This window comes from Ambystoma mexicanum, chromosome 2p (genome assembly GCF_040938575.1).
Source record: "Ambystoma mexicanum isolate Mex_15411 chromosome 2p, UKY_AmexF1_1, whole genome shotgun sequence".
Taxonomy (NCBI): Eukaryota; Metazoa; Chordata; class Amphibia; order Caudata; family Ambystomatidae; genus Ambystoma; species Ambystoma mexicanum.
The window spans coordinates 1,347,492,650-1,347,511,402 of record NC_090923.1 but is presented as its reverse complement, the minus strand read 5'-3'; the positions used below and the strand labels follow the sequence as shown (position 1 = coordinate 1,347,511,402).

The 18,753-nt window shown below is 46.3% G+C and overlaps 1 protein-coding gene across 2 annotated transcripts in view; it reads left to right on the top strand.

The window, feature by feature from the left end:
• MYO15A (myosin XVA) overlaps positions 1-18,753 on the top strand; it is a 3,541,761-nt gene that overhangs the window by 886,284 nt on the left and 2,636,724 nt on the right. For both annotated transcript variants that reach the window (XM_069645706.1, XM_069645705.1), the window contains exon 22: positions 3,297-3,472. In XM_069645706.1, the coding sequence (XP_069501807.1) occupies positions 3,297-3,472 (176 nt within the window). The remainder of the gene's footprint in view (positions 1-3,296; positions 3,473-18,753) is intronic.

The following is an 18,753-nucleotide window of genomic DNA, read 5'->3' as shown; positions in this document are numbered from 1 at the left end:
TTAGCTCAATCAACGCAGGGTCCATACCTTGAATCCTCATAGTGCCCCATAATATCATCCTATAGCGACTTTAGGATCAACAAACCAGCAGATAGGGACCCCTTCTGAAGTGACACATATTTCATATTCAGGAGCATTAGATGATGGTTCAGTGGTGTTCGCCCCCCTATAAAACCTGCCTTGGGCTGGAGTTATGATGTTTGCATCAATCCCTTATTCCAGAATTCTAGCCAATACCACCTTTGATAATGTTTTCCCAGAGGAGTCCAGAAGGGAGATTGCCTGTAATTTGCAGGGTCTTCCCTATTACCTTGTTTAAATATAGGGACTAGCTCTGCTATTTTGCAAGAGTCAGGGATGATGTCCGTTTTACCTGAGTGACAGATAGTTACACGATTATTTTGCCAATTCTCTACCATCCTGCACAAAAGTGTACATTGTGTTTGCATTAAGCCAACTGTGTACCTCAATGCGTCTTGGCTATGGTAGGTGCCTGTGGGTAACCGTTCTGCTGTAAGACCACTGATGGAGTGATAACACAGTCACATCAAGTACAATATACAAAGAAATATATACACGGTGGATAGTAGAACCATGAGCTCAAAACAGAATGAAAATCCTCTTGAGTGGTTTTATAAGTGAGCATTGGCAACGCCAATATTTTTGTCTGTTCTCCATGTATTGTGTAGGCATTTCGCTGGCATCCACCTTCTGATATTTATTGCTTTCGTATGTCCAGTTTCAAGCATCATTTGCTTTTGTACTCACATCATATAATGGGCCTTGCATATCATATGCCATCTGTTGCCTAAAAATGCCCCTTCACGGCCAAGAATTTACACCATTTTCTCAATTAAACATCCTTGGTAAAGTGTTGTGAAGCTTGGGCAAAATGTGAAAAAGTACCTTCACAGCTGCAGATAACCACCACTCTTGTCCTGTAAGTGAAAGCCCCTCTCTATCCCGCCCCAGGGAGCATGCAAGTCACAGAACTCGGTGCTGTGTGTAAGAAATTTGTAATGCATTACTTTGCGATTGAGTTGAAACACACACATTTTTTTAATGCAGTTTGCTTAGTCCACACTTTCTCTTCAGCCTTTTGTCATGCACAAGGCAAGAGTTGGTCATTTGGGGCTGCGCCACAATTCAACCAAAGCTAAAAAGGACAACGACTGTAGTGGCCTGAAAGCACAGAGCGGGAAACATGAGGACAGGAAGGATGAGAGCTACACAGAAGGGTGCAGGGAGACAAAGATAGCAAGAGACAGATGAAATAAGTCAGATAATGTGATGAGTGTGATGGGGAGGCAGAGACAAAGGGGGATGAGAGAGAAAGAGAAAGGGGAATGGGCGTGACAGACTAAGGTCAAAAGAGGAGTGTAGAGATACAGAGATAATTACACACATGCAAAGAGAGACGAGAAGAGAGCGATGCAGTGACACACAGAGAGGGGAATATAGACTGCGGCACAAAAGGTCAGAGGAAGGAATTTGAAGCAGGGATGTAAGGAGTCTAACATCAAAACATGTAGCTTGGTGTAAGAAGCTCAGAAGTAAATCCTCACAAAAGAAGAGGCTAAGGTTCAAAACAGCCAAGATGACGCCGAGCGAGAGAGGCTCAGGAAACACAGCACAATATGAATCTGGAGAGGAGAGGCTCAGGAGGAAAATAGCACAACGTGAAGCTGGAGGGAAGAGGCACAGAAGTGAAACATCATAATCCAGAGAGTCATTGCTGGCACTAGGGTTTGTTGGGCACGGGATATATTGTATTTATTCAGGGTGCTTAATTGCAGGGAGGCCCGGCCCCCCTTCCTTTGCCCTTAAATATGTATGCTTGTACACTAACAAGCACCCCCCCCTCCCCCACAAGTCCAGACTCAGTCACAAGTCACACCTATGAGCCAAAACCAAAAAGGGACCTTGGACATGAGCATAGCCATTTTTGAATGGTTTGTATAGATGACTGAGCTTGAAAATGGTTCTGAATTGTGTTTCATCTACCTGCTGACTGAACGATTTTCTGTCTTCTCTCTACTCTCCCTCACTGTCTTTCTCGATTTATCCGTCAAACCTTCTTTTACCATCTTTACATCTTCCCCCTCTCTCCTGCTCTGTTCAGCCTTTTTATGTGTCACACTGCCCATCCACGATGCCTATGTATATTCCCCTACAATATGCACTTTTTTTGTAAATTTAAATCATTTTGGTCAGTTATCGACAACTTCGTGTACAGATGTGTGTGTGCATGAAACACCAGGCACCCATATCATTAGCTGTTGAAACTTTTGAACCCCCTAATTGGAAGTAACCCATGCAGAGTGTGAACAGAAATTAACTTTTGACACAATCACCCACAGGGTCCAGCTAACCGGGAGCCAGATGCACAAATGCAAGATTTTACATGTTTTTAAACAAAGTCAGTGTCTATAGTTCGCTTGTTCTATGCATTGGAGATATTTCCATTTTCATGCCCGGCATGCACATTGCGACTGTACCTGCAGACCCAGAGCTTGGAGCACTTCAGCATAGTGTGAGATTATTCAATTACATCCAGCAAAAACAATACACTTACGTTCAAAATCAGTTATTGTCGAAAACAAATAAACAACGACCACACCTGTGTTTCCAAGTCAAAAAGCAGATGGCAAACAGCCCTCAGGAAAAAATCTGCCCACAGAAATGTAGGCCTGCTTGCTGCCTATGCCGTGTATATAGCACAGCACAATATTCAGTCCATTTGCACTAAGGATCAATAACATAAATATTAGGGATTCACCAAAACAAGTAACCTTTTGTGTTTATGGTAGGATAAATTTCATAAATAATAATGACCACTATACAACAAGTAGCGTTTTGTGTTGGATGCTTCACAATAGAGAACACCCTTTGAGTTAGGCAGGTGATGTATCCATCCCAACATGGCTGCTTCCTTGCCTATTAGCAAGTGACATCTGCAGGCTCTGGATCCCTCCACATATCCATCTCCTCTCCAAGCTACACTCTTACATCGATAGTTTTGCAATGGTTGTGCCAAAACTGAAAAGCTTATTTTTTAGGAAGAACTTAAGAAAGCATCCTCACTAAAAGTCTGCACACATCTAGTATCTGCCTTCATTTCAGGACCAAAAAGAGCTTCATGGGTGGGTTGTCTTGTTCTTCTCTGCACTTTCCCTTCCCTAGACTTGCATTTAGTAAATCTGTTTACCCGATCTTGGTGATGAGGTCACCCATACTGTCATTAATTCCTTCTTCATATGCCTACATAACCATGCAACTTTTCTCATTCTCCACAGCTATTTATGAAGGAGCATCTGTACCAACAACTGGAGAGTAAGCGTGACCGAGTGTTGCATCTGGCTGCCGTCACTTTGCAGCGTGTAGCCCGTGGGTTCTTGGTTCGCAGGCGCTTCTATTCTCTGCGAAAGAAAGTCATCCTGCTCCAGGCTCAAGCAAGGGGATATCTTGCCAGGTACAGAATATTTGAAAAAAAATTCATTTAGGAACTTGACAGAATGTAGGAGGGGACGACTTTAAAGCTATATATTATTCACTTCTGTGGGCAGGTGCCCTCCTATTATTACATTTTGTACGTGTGTGTGTGTGTGTTAAATGTTTAGAAAGTGAAATTCATTTTTGTTTGTCAAAGTCTGTGTTTGTGTGTACATGCACCTCTTTCTCCCTCTCTCTCGCTCTCTCTTGCTCCCTCTGTCTCTCCCTCACTCTAATTCCAACTTTCAAATGGATTCCTTCCACACACTGATTCCTCATCTTTGATATCTATCTCCCTGTATAGCTGATCTTCGGAAACTTTTCTGCCACCAGGGGCCTTAGCGTAGCTCTGGGTTGGCTTCACCCAATACCTTTGCGCGTTCCTTGTTGGGCATGATTTTGGGGCCAGTATTTATAGAGGTGCTGTGCCCTGTGATCTTAGTACCTTAGTACCTTTTTTCGGTGCACTCTGCTAGTTTTTAAGAACACTACTTTGAAGTTCACACTATGTGTTTTCTTTGGTGAAATGCCAAAATTGACAAAGTCGGTTCATAGTCAAAACATCGAAAAACAAATTTCATAACGTTTTTTATTTGAAATGAGGGTTTCCCCCCGAACCCCTTCTTTTTTTTTTGGTTTTTACCTTTTTTTTTTACATACGAGAGCCAAAAAGAAATATAAATAAAAAAAGAAATTATTCGACTTTTTTTGTTTCGACGTTTTTTTCTCGACTTTTTTGTCTTTCGACATTTTTTTTTTTGTTGATATTTTGACTGCACACCGACAAAGTCTTTGTGGTTCAAACCCTGCGTTTACGGTCGGCGTCAAATGTCAGTTTCGGAGGATCCTCGCCATTTTGTCTTTACTGCCTTGGCGATGTCATTTTGGGAATGCCACCAACACATGGCATGATGGAATAAAACGAACGTACTAACAATATTCAGAATAGCGAAAATGAGGGATTTAATACCAGATATTCTGGTGTGACAAGATGTCAAACAAATTAGGAACATAGACTAGCACCACAATCAAATATGCAATATCAATTTGCATGACATTTGAACTTCACAGTTGGTACAGAGAGGCTAGGCAGAAAATCCATTTTACACATTTCATGGAGCGTGACATACGCCAGTTCATTTATTCAAGATGGCAACTTCAGTTAATGTTCACCGAGTGATCACCCTTGTGTTTAAACTTCTTTGAGTCCCGAGGAAGGCTAGTTTATTCATTGTGCAACGCCAAAAAGTAGCTAGGAGACATTCATGTGAGTCTACGTCAACCAAACCTTACAGATATCGATTCACTAAATTTTTAACACATTAAATAATTGAGACTGTTTTTGACCGAAGCAATTTATTAATTACCATCTGATCTATTCACAGTAACTATACAGAAACATACACAATAAACAAATGATGTTCCCTTGTGAAACTGTACGGATTATGTATTATTGATGGTTCTTCCCCCTCTGTTATGATATGGGTTGAAACAACGAAACACAATGGACACAGGAGAATGATTCAATGGCCCTCGTAAAGGATACGGGTTGGTAGTAACAAAGGATACACTCGATGTCTTCTTATCTTCGTAAGATGACAGGTAGGGCGTAGTGTATCAAAGGGAACCTTCTAATCAATGTCACTCTCTGACTAGTAGTTTAAACAGTCAAAGAGAGCTATTGGTGAGAAGGGCTTTTGAGGACCAAGATCCACCAGGCTGTTGATGAGAGGAAACTGATTAGAATGCTGGTAGATAAGAAGGGCAATAAAAACCTAAGTTGTAAACACTGACCTGGATGTAAGGACAAGGAAGTCTCTTTAGATGGTCTGAAGGGTCCGAGGATACAACGACCAGGAAAGGGAAGTGAGGAATCTAACCCGGGCGGAACGAGGGCCGCACTAGAGACGAGTTGGTGCACACAGGAAAGCGTCCAGAGTACAGTGCACGTGTGGGAGAGAAGAGGAATCCTGGTCCAAGAGCAGCAAGTCCTTAGGTGGTAGAAGAGAGGCAGAGCGAGACTCTGTGAGTCTAGATTGGCTGAGGCAGAGGGGGGCTCTGCTGGTCTCTGCGGGATCGTGGAACTGGAGCAGAGAGGTCTCTGCAGGATCGTGGTGAACTGGAGCAGAGAGGTCTCTGCAGGATCGTGGGGAACTGGAGCAAGGAGGATTCTGAGAGTCTAGAATGGCTTAGGCAGAGCGGGACTCTGAAAGTCTGGAATGGCTTAGGCAGAGCGGGACTCTGAAAGTCTGGAATGGCTTAGGCAGAGCGGGACTCTGAGAGTCTGGAATGGCTTAGGCAGAGCGGGACTCTGCGGGAATGTGGAGAGAATGAGCCACGTAGGAGCGCAATTAGCAGCTAGCTCAAGGAGGAGCTGCACTGTTGCCGGGAACTGCGTAGGGACGCGGAAGGCAACCGCACCTTGAAATGAAAGTAGCGTCTGCGAGAAAGTAGCAGAAACAGCTCCGGAACGCGAGGTAACAATAACGATCAGAAGCGCTGTTGCAAGGCTTCCGTCTTGCTAAATAGTGTCAGCTGACTTACGTCTGACCGACGCGCTGACGAAACGTGTCTGCTGGTCATGTGACCTTTGCATTAGCGTCTCCCGAACAGCTTCCATTGGGTGTAGAACGGTCTAGCCGTTCTCAAGGCTGAGGAAGCAAGGAAACAGGGATGCCTGGGTTTAGTAACGGAACCGGATGGGGAGGCAGGCATGACAGTGCCATCCCCCAAAGGGCGCCCCACACCCCTTGCCGCATGAAAACGACGTAGCAAAACAGGAGCATGGATGTTTGACACAGGTTCCCAGGATCGATCTTCCGGACCATAACCCTTCCAGTCAATGAGATAGTGAGGAATCCCGGCCCGCATTTTCATACCTAGAATGGCACGAACCTCATATTCATCAGTGCCTCTCACGGAAACTGCCAAAGGCCGGACGGGCAACCGGGTTCTTGAGGAACAAGGCTTGACCAAGGACACATGGAACACCGGATGTACCCGCCAGCGAGCGGGTAGGTCCAGCCGTATAGCAACGGGGTTGATCACTTGCGTTATTTTGTACGGCCCAATGAAACGAGGCAGTAGTTTCCTTTTACCCGGGATCTTCAGGTTTTTGGTAGACAACCAGACAGACATACCAGTTATGTATTGTGGGGCAGTCGTCCGATGCCGGTCAGCATAGTGTTTGGCACTGGTTTGGGCCTTCAATAGATGCCCCCTTACTCTGGTATGAAGGGTGGCCACAGCTTTCAATTTGACAGTTGCCTCAGGTACTGTGTCGGTAAGCTCCAAGTCCGCAGGGATGGATCGCGGATGCTGCCCATAAAGAGCATAAAACAGGGACATACCCGTGGAGGAATGACAAGAATTATTGTATGCGAACTCGGCTGCCGGTAACAGCGAAAACCAAGAAGACTGGTATTGAAGACACAGACAGCGTAGGTATTGTTCCATAGTACCGTTAGGCCGTTCCGTCTGCCCATCGGTTTGAGGATGATAAGAGCTGGACATGCGATCCTCCATAAGCAGAGCCGACGTTAAAGCTTTCCAAAAGCGAGATGCAAACTGCGAGCCCCTGTCAGTGATGATAACTGAGGGCAAACCAAAGAACCGAAATATGTTTTTTAGGAACATATCGGCTAGGATCTTAGCCGCAGGAATGCCTTGGCAGGGTATGAACAAGGCCATTTTAGTAAAATAGTCGATTACTACCCAGACTGTGTCGTATCCATGGACGGAGGGCAGTTCGACTACGAAGTCCATGGAAACCATAAACCATGGTTTGTGAGGAATCGGTAATGGGCGTAGTAATCCCATAGGTTTACTCGGTGAATTCTTGCATTGTGCACATAAGGCACATGACGAGACGTAATCCACGACATCTCTGGACATTTTGGGCCACCAGCACCATCGTCGTAGAAGCTCTAGCGTTTTCCTTTGACCCGGATGAGCTGCTATCAAGGAATCGTGACCCCAATGTAAGGCTTTGGTACGCGTCTCCTCTGTCGGTAGGTATAAAAGCCCGTTCATGAACGGAAGACCATTTTTTACTTTAAGACGGAGGTCATGTACCTCCCGTTGGTTATGCGTTACCCAGTCTAGGATATCCTTTTTCAATGAAGGTTGAACAGAACAACCACAGATCACATGTTCTGCCAGTAGAAGAGGTTTGGTACGGTCTTCATTGTCCACCCTAGAGTGCAGACGGGATAATGCGTCGGCTTTAGTGTGTTCTCTAGCAGATCTGTAGGATATGCGGAAGTCAAATTGGGCAAAAAACGAATGCCAACGGGCCTGGCGAGCCGTAAGGCATTTCATGGTTTTGATGGCCTGTAGATTCCGGTGATCGGAGTAGACAGACACCGGGTGTTTGGCACCAAGAAGGTGGTGACGCCAGGTGAGCAAGGTGTCTTTGATGGCCAACAGTTCCTTCTCAGTCACCGTGTAGTTCTTTTCGTATGGGGCTAGCTTGCGAGAGAAAAATGCCACCGGATGTTCCACCCCGGAGTCCTTGCATCCTTGAGAAAGGATTGCGCCTATAGCCTGATTAGAAGCATCCGCCTCGATGATATATGGTGAATCAGGATCCGGATGCTGTAGGACCGGAGCCGTGGTAAACGCTTCTTTGAGTCGATCGAATGCCCTCTGAGCCTCCGGTGTCCAACGGAATGGATTTTTTGGGCTGGTCAGTGTAGTCAGCGGTACCACCACTCTTGAAAAGGAATGGATAAAACGCCTATAAAAGTTTGCAAATCCCAGAAATGATTGCAAGGACTTGATAGAGACAGGAACTGGCCAGTCCAGGATGGCTTTGACTTTGGATCGACTCATTCTGACGCCATGGCTGGTAATATCATACCCCAGGAACTCCACCTCTCGGGAATGAAAAACACATGTTTCTGCTTTGACAAAGAGGTGATTCTCTTTGAGTCTTTGCAGTACCTTGGATACATGCTGTATGTGTTCTTCTAAGGATGCTGAATATGTCAAAATGTCATCCAGATATATGACCACGAACTGATCCAGGTAATCGCTGAATATATCGTTCATGAAGAACTGAAAGGTCGCGGGGGCGTTGCACAGGCCGAAAGGCATGACGAGGTACTCATATAAACCATATCGGGTTTTGAAGGCGGTCTTCCACTCGTCGCCTGCCCTGATCCTTACTAGATTGTAAGCACCCCTCAAGTCCAATTTAGTGAAAACCACTGAAGAGCCCAACTGATCTAACAGAACGTCGATCAAAGGCAGGGGGTACTGGTTCTTAACCGTAATTGCATTGAGAGCCCTGTAGTCAATGCAGGGTCTTAAGTCCCCTTCTTTTTTAGGGACAAAAAACAAAGGAGACGCTGCCGGGGACTGAGAAGGACGAATAAACCCAGTCCGGAGTGCATTATTGATGTATTCCCTCAGGACAGCGTCTTCCTGTATGGTAAGGGAGTAAACACGACCAGTAGGTGTTTTGGCTCCGGAGACCAATTCGATTGGACAATCGTACTGGCGATGTGGCGGCAATACATCAGCCTTGCCCTTGTCGAACACGTCGACAAACCGTTGGTATACCTGAGGTATCGGTGACCTAGGAGACGCCAGCGCGTTTACTCTTGACAACCCTTCGAGAAAAGCCAAGACGGGTGCATCATGAACCCCACCGGAATCCAAGAAGCAGTTCTCATTACAATGATCCGACGGATACTGGATATGACCAGTGACCCAATCGATCACAGGATTGTGTAGTTTAAGCCAAGACAGACACAGAATCACTGGATACTGGGGAGCCGTGATTACGTCAAAGACCATCTTCTCAGAGTGACCGTCAGGTAAGGATACGGTGATAGGTAACGTTTCCTCTGTTACCAGACCAGAAGACAGAACAGAACCATCAACTGTCCTAACGGACTCAGGTACCGTTTTCGTGGTCATAGGAATGTTTGACTGCCCGGCAAAGGCAGTATCCATGTAGCTATTAGTTGCACCCGAGTCTATCATGGCTTGGGTCTGAACGGTGATGTCGTTGAAACTTAAGGACACCGAGACTGCAATGGAAGCATACAGTGACAGAGCGGAGTCCGTTCTGGTACCCGGCATAGGGACTCCCGCTATTGCCGAGCTTTGGCGTTTCCCGGCTTTTTTGCCGGTCTTTTCGGGCAAGCAACCAGTAGATGCTCCGCTGAACCGCAGTACATGCATAGGTTATTCCTGCGACGGTTTTCTCGCTCAGCGGCGGACAACCGACCCCGAATGGCACCTATCTGCATAGGCTCGGGCTCACCAGAAGAGGGCTGAGAAACTCCTGGAAGATTCGGTATGGACAAAAAGGGTTTCTTCTCGCCCTTTCTGGCGGTTCTCCGAGCATCGATTTGTAGCACAAGATCGATCAACTCCATGTATCCTGATGGAACAACAGGGACTGTCGACAAGGCGTCTTTCAATTCCTCCGACAGTCCTTTATAGAAGACTGCGGTCTTCTTGTCTTCTGGCCACTGTGTTTCCGCGGTCAACTGATTGAATCGTGCGAGATAGGCCACTAATGATTGGCTACCCTGTTGTAGATTCAACAGTTCCAAATCGGTTGCCTGAGTGGAATATCTCATGTCGAACACCCTGCTCATAGCTGACAGCAGTGCATCGCAGTCATATAAAAGAGGGCTATTGGTCTCCAACAAAGGGTTTGCCCAGGCTGCAGCAGTGCCCCCCAAATGCGACAATACAAATGCTGCCTTGGTTGTCAAATCCGGAAACGAACTGGGTCTACACAAGAAGTGGAGACGGCACTGATTAACGAACGTGCGATAGTTTTTTGGGTCTCCCGTAAACCTTTCAGGTGGAGCCAGAGGGAATTGGGTTGGCATCAGTACCTGGACGGATTCTCTTTGTGGTGCAGATGCACCCGAAGCGGATGCAACGGGAACCGGGACAGTCCTTCCTTGTGAGGAGGCATGTATGGCGTCCTGCATTACGTCCATACGATGGCGCATGGTGTCCTGAGCAGTGATCATTTCCTGTCTTAAGTCCGACACCAGTTGGGTGAGGACAGACAGGGGATCTGACTCTTCCAACATGGCTTCTGATTCTGTTATGATATGGGTTGAAACAACGAAACACAATGGACACAGGAGAATGATTCAATGGCCCTCGTAAAGGATACGGGTTGGTAGTAACAAAGGATACACTCGATGTCTTCTTATCTTCGTAAGATGACAGGTAGGGCGTAGTGTATCAAAGGGAACCTTCTAATCAATGTCACTCTCTGACTAGTAGTTTAAACAGTCAAAGAGAGCTATTGGTGAGAAGGGCTTTTGAGGACCAAGATCCACCAGGCTGTTGATGAGAGGAAACTGATTAGAATGCTGGTAGATAAGAAGGGCAATAAAAACCTAAGTTGTAAACACTGACCTGGATGTAAGGACAAGGAAGTCTCTTTAGATGGTCTGAAGGGTCCGAGGATACAACGACCAGGAAAGGGTAGTGAGGAATCTAACCCGGGCGGAACGAGGGCCGCACTAGAGACGAGTTGGTGCACACAGGAAAGCGTCCAGAGTACAGTGCACGTGTGGGAGAGAAGAGGAATCCTGGTCCAAGAGCAGCAAGTCCTTAGGCGGTAGAAGAGAGGCAGAGCGAAACTCTGTGAGTCTAGATTGGCTGAGGCAGAGGGGGGCTCTGCTGGTCTCTGCGGGATCGTGGAACTGGAGCAGAGAGGTCTCTGCAGGATCGTGGTGAACTGGAGCAGAGAGGTCTCTGCAGGATCGTGGGGAACTGGAGCAAGGAGGATTCTGAGAGTCTAGAATGGCTTAGGCAGAGCGGGACTCTGAAAGTCTGGAATGGCTTAGGCAGAGCGGGACTCTGAGAGTCTGGAATGGCTTAGGCAGAGCGGGACTCTGCGGGAATGTGGAGAGAATGAGCCACGTAGGAGCGCAATTAGCAGCTAGCTCAAGGAGGAGCTGCACTGTTGCCGGGAACTGCGTAGGGACGCGGAAGGCAACCGCACCTTGAAATGAAAGTAGCGTCTGCGAGAAAGTAGCAGAAACAGCTCCGGAACGCGAGGTAACAATAACGATCAGAAGCACTGTTGCAAGGCTTCCGTCTGGCTAAATAGTGTCAGCTGACTTACGTCTGACCGACGCGCTGACGAAACGTGTCTGCTGGTCATGTGACCTTTGCATTAGCGTCTCCCGAACAGCTTCCATTGGGTGTAGAACGGTCTAGCCGTTCTCAAGGCTGAGGAAGCAAGGAAACAGGGATGCCTGGGTTTAGTAACGGAACCGGATGGGGAGGCAGGCATGACACCCTCTTTATCTGAAAAGCCATGCAAAGGATTCATCTACCCTTGAGTACGTTTATCCACAATGTTGATGCTTGTCTTTGCTTATAATTCAAGATTATATATTTTTACACATTTTTGTCCAGTGTGCTAAATACTTTGCCCTTTTCTCTTTCTTCCTCTTCTTTTTAACAAGCTCCCTTTCAGATTGTATGGAAATACTTTCTTTCTGATTTTAATATTTTACTGTGACACACATACTTTTATTATTTAATTGTTTGAAATTTGCAATCATTAAAATATGAAAAATATGAAGAATATGAATTATACATTGATCCTATGTTCTCATAACATTAGCAAGAATAGTTTATTTACTGTCTAGCTTCGTCATCATCTGATTGCTGCAATGACACAGCATTTATAGCTCAATGATGGAATTTAAATACATTCACAATTAACTAGATGAGTAGTCCAATTAGGGCAAACCCCACCTTTATAAAATATCGATGAGGTGCACGGCACACAGGAATGTGTGTTGTGCCACTCGATGCATCCTAAGCCACTTGGGGAACATGAGGCAAAGTTGTTCACCTTTCTTCACAAAGACAAGGCTGATAAGGGCGGGGACTAGTCTGAGGTCACCCCGTGCAGATTGCCACATGGAAAAACGATGCTGGTCTGCAAGGACAAACAAAAAGAAAAAGAACCACAATAAATCCTGGTCTCCATGTGGTTCTTCCAAGCACCATTCTACCTCATCGAAGAAAAGGAGTTACCACTACAGAGATTCCCTCTAGGATCAAGCTCCACTGGTACCTATCCCCACTCAACCCTCTACACCTGAGAAATGGGAAGCATTCAGGCTTAAGATGATTAACAATGTTACCAAGGCCCCAGCACTGACAATTGTGGCCCAATGGATTCGGCCTCAGCTCCGTTGGCACCAACTGAGTCCACCATGCTTCGACAATCTGGCAGAGGCACAGATAAGTTGCACAGCGGTGCACCTCCTGGCCCGACCCAATGTAAGTTCGACAAGATTGCTTCTCATGGCTGCACCGTCCCATCTTCAGACATCAGTCCTCCGGACACTACACGTCTCTCCATGGCACCCCGGGCTCCGGTGACCCCAGAGATCCTGGAGAGTATCTCTTGCCCTCTAGGGGTACATTCATATCTTGCTTTGAAGACATTTATGATGAGGATGGTGAACTTATTCCTGTTGGCATGGAACTGTTTAACCTATGGAAAGTAGGGTCTTCCCAGAAGAGTTTTATAGTGATCGAGGGGATTTGGTGGATCTTGTGGCCGACCTGTAGGATACAAGTGGCCTGGGCACCTCACCAGAAGTGGATATGCGCCAAGCTCCTACACCTAGCAAACCTCAGCCAACCTTTCAGCGTCTTATTGCTAAGGTGGTGGATACCCTAATGCTTTTGGCACTCTCCTGTCCCAAGGTACAATATGAGCAGATGGATATTCTGAATGAGGGCCCAAAGAAGGATGCCCTATTGCCTTTCAACCAGGCAGTAGAGGCAGTGGTCCTGGAGCTGTGGTCTAAACCAGCCTCTGTATTGAGTTTTGACCATGACCTCGCAAAAACCACAGGTCAGCACCCTTCAATCCGAGTTTCCTGTCCGCCCACGCATCACTAAAGAGCGTGGTTTTACAGGCTGCCAAAGCAAATGTTTACACCAACTCCTTTCCTTCTTTTCCTCCTGATAGTGACTGGATGCCTGTGACAGGAATGTTTTTGGCTCTGCAAACTTAGGCCCGTGATGCATCAGTGCCTTCTGTACACTGGTCAAATTCTCTTTCAGACTTTGGTCTTTCATACTGGAGGTGGCTGACTACATCCCTGAAAGTGACATGAGGGATGGATGTGTGGCTCTGATCAATAGTGGCAAGGAGACCTCTCGTTAGATCCTTCATTCAGGCCTGGATAATGCAGACTATTTAGCCAGAACAATGGCTACCAGCACAGTATTGAGGAGATACTCATGGCTGAGGATGTCAGACTTTGCCATGGATATCCAGGAAAAGTTTCTGGATAGGCCATTTGACAGCAATAACCCGTTAGATACAAAGGCTGATGAAACCCTAGCCACATTCCAGGCCTTTAAGGTGACTGCTAAGTCTTTGTGTCTGGCTGTCCAATAGCAGCAACCAGTGAGCCCTGTGGGCAGGGGGTTTCTCCCCTTCACCTCCTAAGCTCACATGGGAAGGGGTCAAGCTCTCTCTGGAAAGCAGGTGCAACGCTGCCCCAACCGGGGTTGGGGTAAAGGTGCCCTAAGGGGAGGTGTCACAACCTCCACCGTGCCCTCTGATGCCCCAGGTGAAAAGCCTCCATGAATTGGACTTCCACCACCCGTGCCCTATGAGAGGCAGATTATCCCACTTCGGTAAGGAATAGAGGGCTGCCACTGATTCCCGGGCCTTACAGGCCATTCAACAGGGATACCATCTCCCTTTTGCTCTTTGCCCTGCGGACACACACCGGACACCCAATTCCGGCTTCTGGATTCCTTGCTGTTGAACCCAGTACTCTACTCGGAACGAAGCAAGGACTGGTGTTCAACCTAATTTCTGGTGCCGAAAAAGGACAGGGGCCTTTGTCCCATCCTGGATCTGTGGCTTGGGCTGCTCACCCAGAAGACCTTCCGGTGAGCTACCTGTGGCCACCATTGGAGTGCAGGGAGCACATCAATGTTATGGAGATGAGGGCAATCAGGCTGGCCCTGTTCGCCTACCTTCACTCTGTACTAGACAAGACGCTTTTGGTGCTGACAGACAGCACGGTAGCCATGCTCAACAAACAAGGTGGTTTGGGCTCCTTGCCTCTGTGTAGAGAAGCTATGTGGTTGTTGTTCTGGGCTCTGGAGAACAGTGTATCTCTGACAGCAGCTCATCTGGTCGGCCAGGAGAACGGGTTGAACTGGAAAGGCAAGTGATTCTGCTCAAGGGAATTTCCTCAGCGTGGAGCTTTGGGGGACGTGTTGACAATTGAGTGGGAATATTCATTGCAGATGATCCCTGTCATGTCGCTGGCTCTCAGGATGCTACGCTTGTTCGGATCCACCATGATCTTGATCTCTCCGCATTGGCCCTGGAAGTCATGGCCCTTCTTGCCCCTCTTGGAGGATAGCTGGTAGCTCTTGGTTCTGCGGTCCCTCAGCGGCAGAGACATAGGCAAAAAGGGTGGAACTAAGGTCACAGTGCGATGTGCGTCTATATATACTGGCCCCACGTTATATCCGGTGCAAAGCACATAAAGGTGTCAGGCAGAGCTGAAGCGAGCCATGCTTCACCCCTTAGAGGAGGAAATGTTTCTGAAGAGCAGCTGCGCTGACTGGTAGATATCAAAGAAGAGGAATCTGTGGGAGAAACATCCATCAGAAAGAACACTACCGACAGGTAAGTCATTTTTTCTCTCACCTTCTGGGAATTGCTCCCATCCTTGGAAGGGGCTGCCAATTGCAGACATGTCCCTCATGTGTCTCTCTTGCACACCCCTTTCTCACCATGTCCCCATTGTGCACTAAACAGTGTGGCCTAAAATGTGTTGATTGAATTCTGACTGCATGTTTCTGTGTGCCACCTCATCCAAGAGATACAAGAATGTTGTTATGTGCTTAAAACTACTTTTAGGCTTTGCCGAAGTTAGACAGAGCTATTGAATTAGTAAAAAAGGTACAAAAATAAGAAAAGGCCTTCCACATGCGAAAAAGCAGCTACATGGATTTTCAGATACATGCCCTTCCATAAAAGAGTCCCTGCGACAAGGTGGGAAGGGTGGAGATGGAAGCCGACCATTCCTCTGGCCAGTAACTGGTCTATGAATGAATCAGCTATCCGTAAGCAATCCTATCCCTCCCTCCTAATCACAGCCTATAGTTTCATCCAATGCAATTCAGGGGTGGGATAATGGGCAGGACTAGAAGGGCTGCAGAGGCCACTGTTTCATCTGTGGTTCGTTCATCTCCTTTAAGTCAGCTGCATTATGCGACATGCACTGATGGAGCTATGCCTACTGATGGTGGCAGAGTGCATTTTGGGATAAGTAGGCATGTGTGTTCGGATCTCTGTCTATGGCTTGAAAAGGATGTCAATATATCATTCATCAATAATCTGAGTTATTTAGCTTGTTCCAGATAAAACCAATGTATCTCCCACATACAATGTACTGGGCTTTTCCAAGACATGGAACAATAATATGTATGTTGCGTGATGCCAAATCCCAAAATGCACTCTGCTGGCATAATCGAAAAACTGAAGAAGGAAAATTCACTTTCCAGCACATATTTTCTTCAATGCACACAGCATCTCTCTTGGAAGCTTTCGGACAGGAAGATGAACTTGTGAGCCTTCCCAAAACAGTGTTGCTGGATTCCATGCATCAAGAAAAGCAGCTCCCACAATACATTGTCATAATCCACTGTAAGGCATTGAAACTGAAAAAGAGCTTTTTCTCCAGGAGATAGGGGATATGTAATATTGTGTCCTCCATAGTAAGATTGGCAGAGTGCACTTCGGAACTTATGGTGAAATCCCCCATTAGTGTTTTCCCTATGATTTCTTCAACTTTCATTCAATTGCACTATTTTCTGTTTCCCTCCTCCTAGCCTTGTCACAGCTGCCCACACTTATTGTGCACTTCTGATCAATGTAGAGAAACCCCATTCCTAACACACTCTGCTCACTCATCCTCTCTGCGGAACCTCAAGCTGCAGACTGTGGTACAGAGCATTAGTACCCTGCGAGGTAAAACCAAATAGTTTCAAACGATCGGGTTGGCCCTCTCTTGGTCCTTACATGGCCGACAAGGCTCCTTTCACCGCCGCAGCCCAAGGGTTGCTTCCGCAAGTGGCCGCCATGGAAAGGGAGAAGGGACTATGGACAGTCCCTTCTCTGCTTTCCATGGCAGCCTTTTTCTTTGTTTTGTTTTGATTTTATTTTTTCAATGACCACCTTGGAAAGGGAGAAGGGACTAAGGGAGAAGGGACTACATGTAGTCCCTTCTCCCCTTTCCTGACGGACGTTGTTTTTCTTTTGGTTTCTCGCAACTGAATACAAGCCTATTAGTACTCCAGGTCTTGCGGGCCTGTAACTATGTGCCCCGGGACTGCACCTCAAGTGGTAGTGCCCCCCTGCTCGGGGATTATTGCTTAAGTAAGGTTGTATGTGAAAATATCCACACTGAGCATTAAGGATAGTTAGCTCATTCAGGGAAGTGGATAGGAGGGGAAGGAAAGTAGAAATAGGGGCATAGCCCAGATTGTCTAACAAGTGGGGCCTAAAGCGAATGTAGTTAGGCCCATCGCAATGACATTAACATCTGTAAATACCCACACAGCGCTGCAGAGTGGGCATTTGCAGATTTTGGATGGCCCTTGCCCGCTCAGGCCCTACTCAGAAAGAAAGAAAGAAAGAAAGAAAGAAAGAAAGAAAGAAAGAAAGAAAGAAAGAAAGAAAGAAAGAAAGAAAGAAAGAAAGAAAGAAAGAAAGAAAGAAAGAGGGAGGTGGATGTAGCAAGAGGTGAACAAGAGGGGAGAAAAGGAGATTACACACACACAACCCCACATTTAAGGGAACATCAGGGACATTTCGAGGACATGTCATGGAGATTCAGAGGATATTTTGGGGAGATGTTGAAAACGTGAGAAACAGCACAATTTGAAGGGTACTTTAGTGAAATTTGAGATATGTAAGGTTGTCAGTGATTTTCCATAGTGACACAGTTTTTATTGTGGCATATCTAATTCTGTATGGGATTCTCTATGTTCTTAGGCAGAATGTATCCTGGGCAATATAGTCACATTGCACTAAGCCTGGGTCATTCTACTGTATGTAGTTCTGCCATGACATCTTCCTTAAGAGAGACAGAGCGCATTATATTATTTGTAATCTGATAGGAACCTCTCTAGTTCTACTTAGTGAACCGAAGTGCATAGTTCCTTTTGGGGCAGTCTCTAAATAAAGCTACCATAGACTGTATTTTGGAATGGTAGTATTATGGGGGCATCTGTTTTTAGTGATGCAAAGTGCATTCAGGTACATGTAGCATCCTGGAATCATCTGTACTGTGTAAGGGAGCGAGCACTCATACAAATCATCGAGTCCAGTGGGCCCTTCTATGCTGAGTAGAGTAATGTGCATTCCTTGACATGTAATCTTGTGTCTGGACGTCTGAAAGATGTGGGGACGAGTACTCTTGTTATTTATAGTCCTGCTGTGGCATCTGTATTGATGGGGGTTTGGCGACTGGTCAACAGGACACAGTCTTGTGAAAACACTTTTATGAAGTGTGCTGCAGTGCATTCTGGATTGATAATTGTGGTTATCTGCAATAAGAGAATCAAAGTACATTCGGGGAACTTTAGCTCAGTGGGGACAGCTGTTATGAATTAGGCTGATTTCTGGGACCTGCTGTGCACCATGCAGATATCTATCCTGAGCAAATTAATGCACTTTGGAATATGCAGGACTATGGTGGCATTTGCATACGGTGAGGCAAATGTGATGTGGGACATAATGTCACGTGCAGGACCATATACTGAGTAAGGCAGGTGAATGCCTGTAGCAAAATTAGTAATAAGGTGGACAAAGGGCATCCTGGGATATGTGCAATAGTACCAAATCAGTACTCAGTTATAAAGAGTATAGGCTTGAATTTGTGTACTAAATGAGCAGAGTGCATTCTGGGAAATGTAGTCCTGTGGTGCCTCTGCTCTTTGTACAAACAAGCAATCTGTAGTATGTTTAGGGTGGTTAGGTATATGATGACAAGACATGGCATAGTATGAGAGTATCTGCGAATATCAACTACTCCTTAGGTTCCTATCTCATTTACACTGGTTGCAGACATGGAAAGCTCTCAGTGCTGGCACCTACCTTTTGGGCTTTAACCAAAAAAAGTGATGGATGGAAGGTTATGAATTTATGAACTAATCTTGTAAGGCCTCATCACTGACGTGTAATTTGGTTTCCTGTGGCTCAGC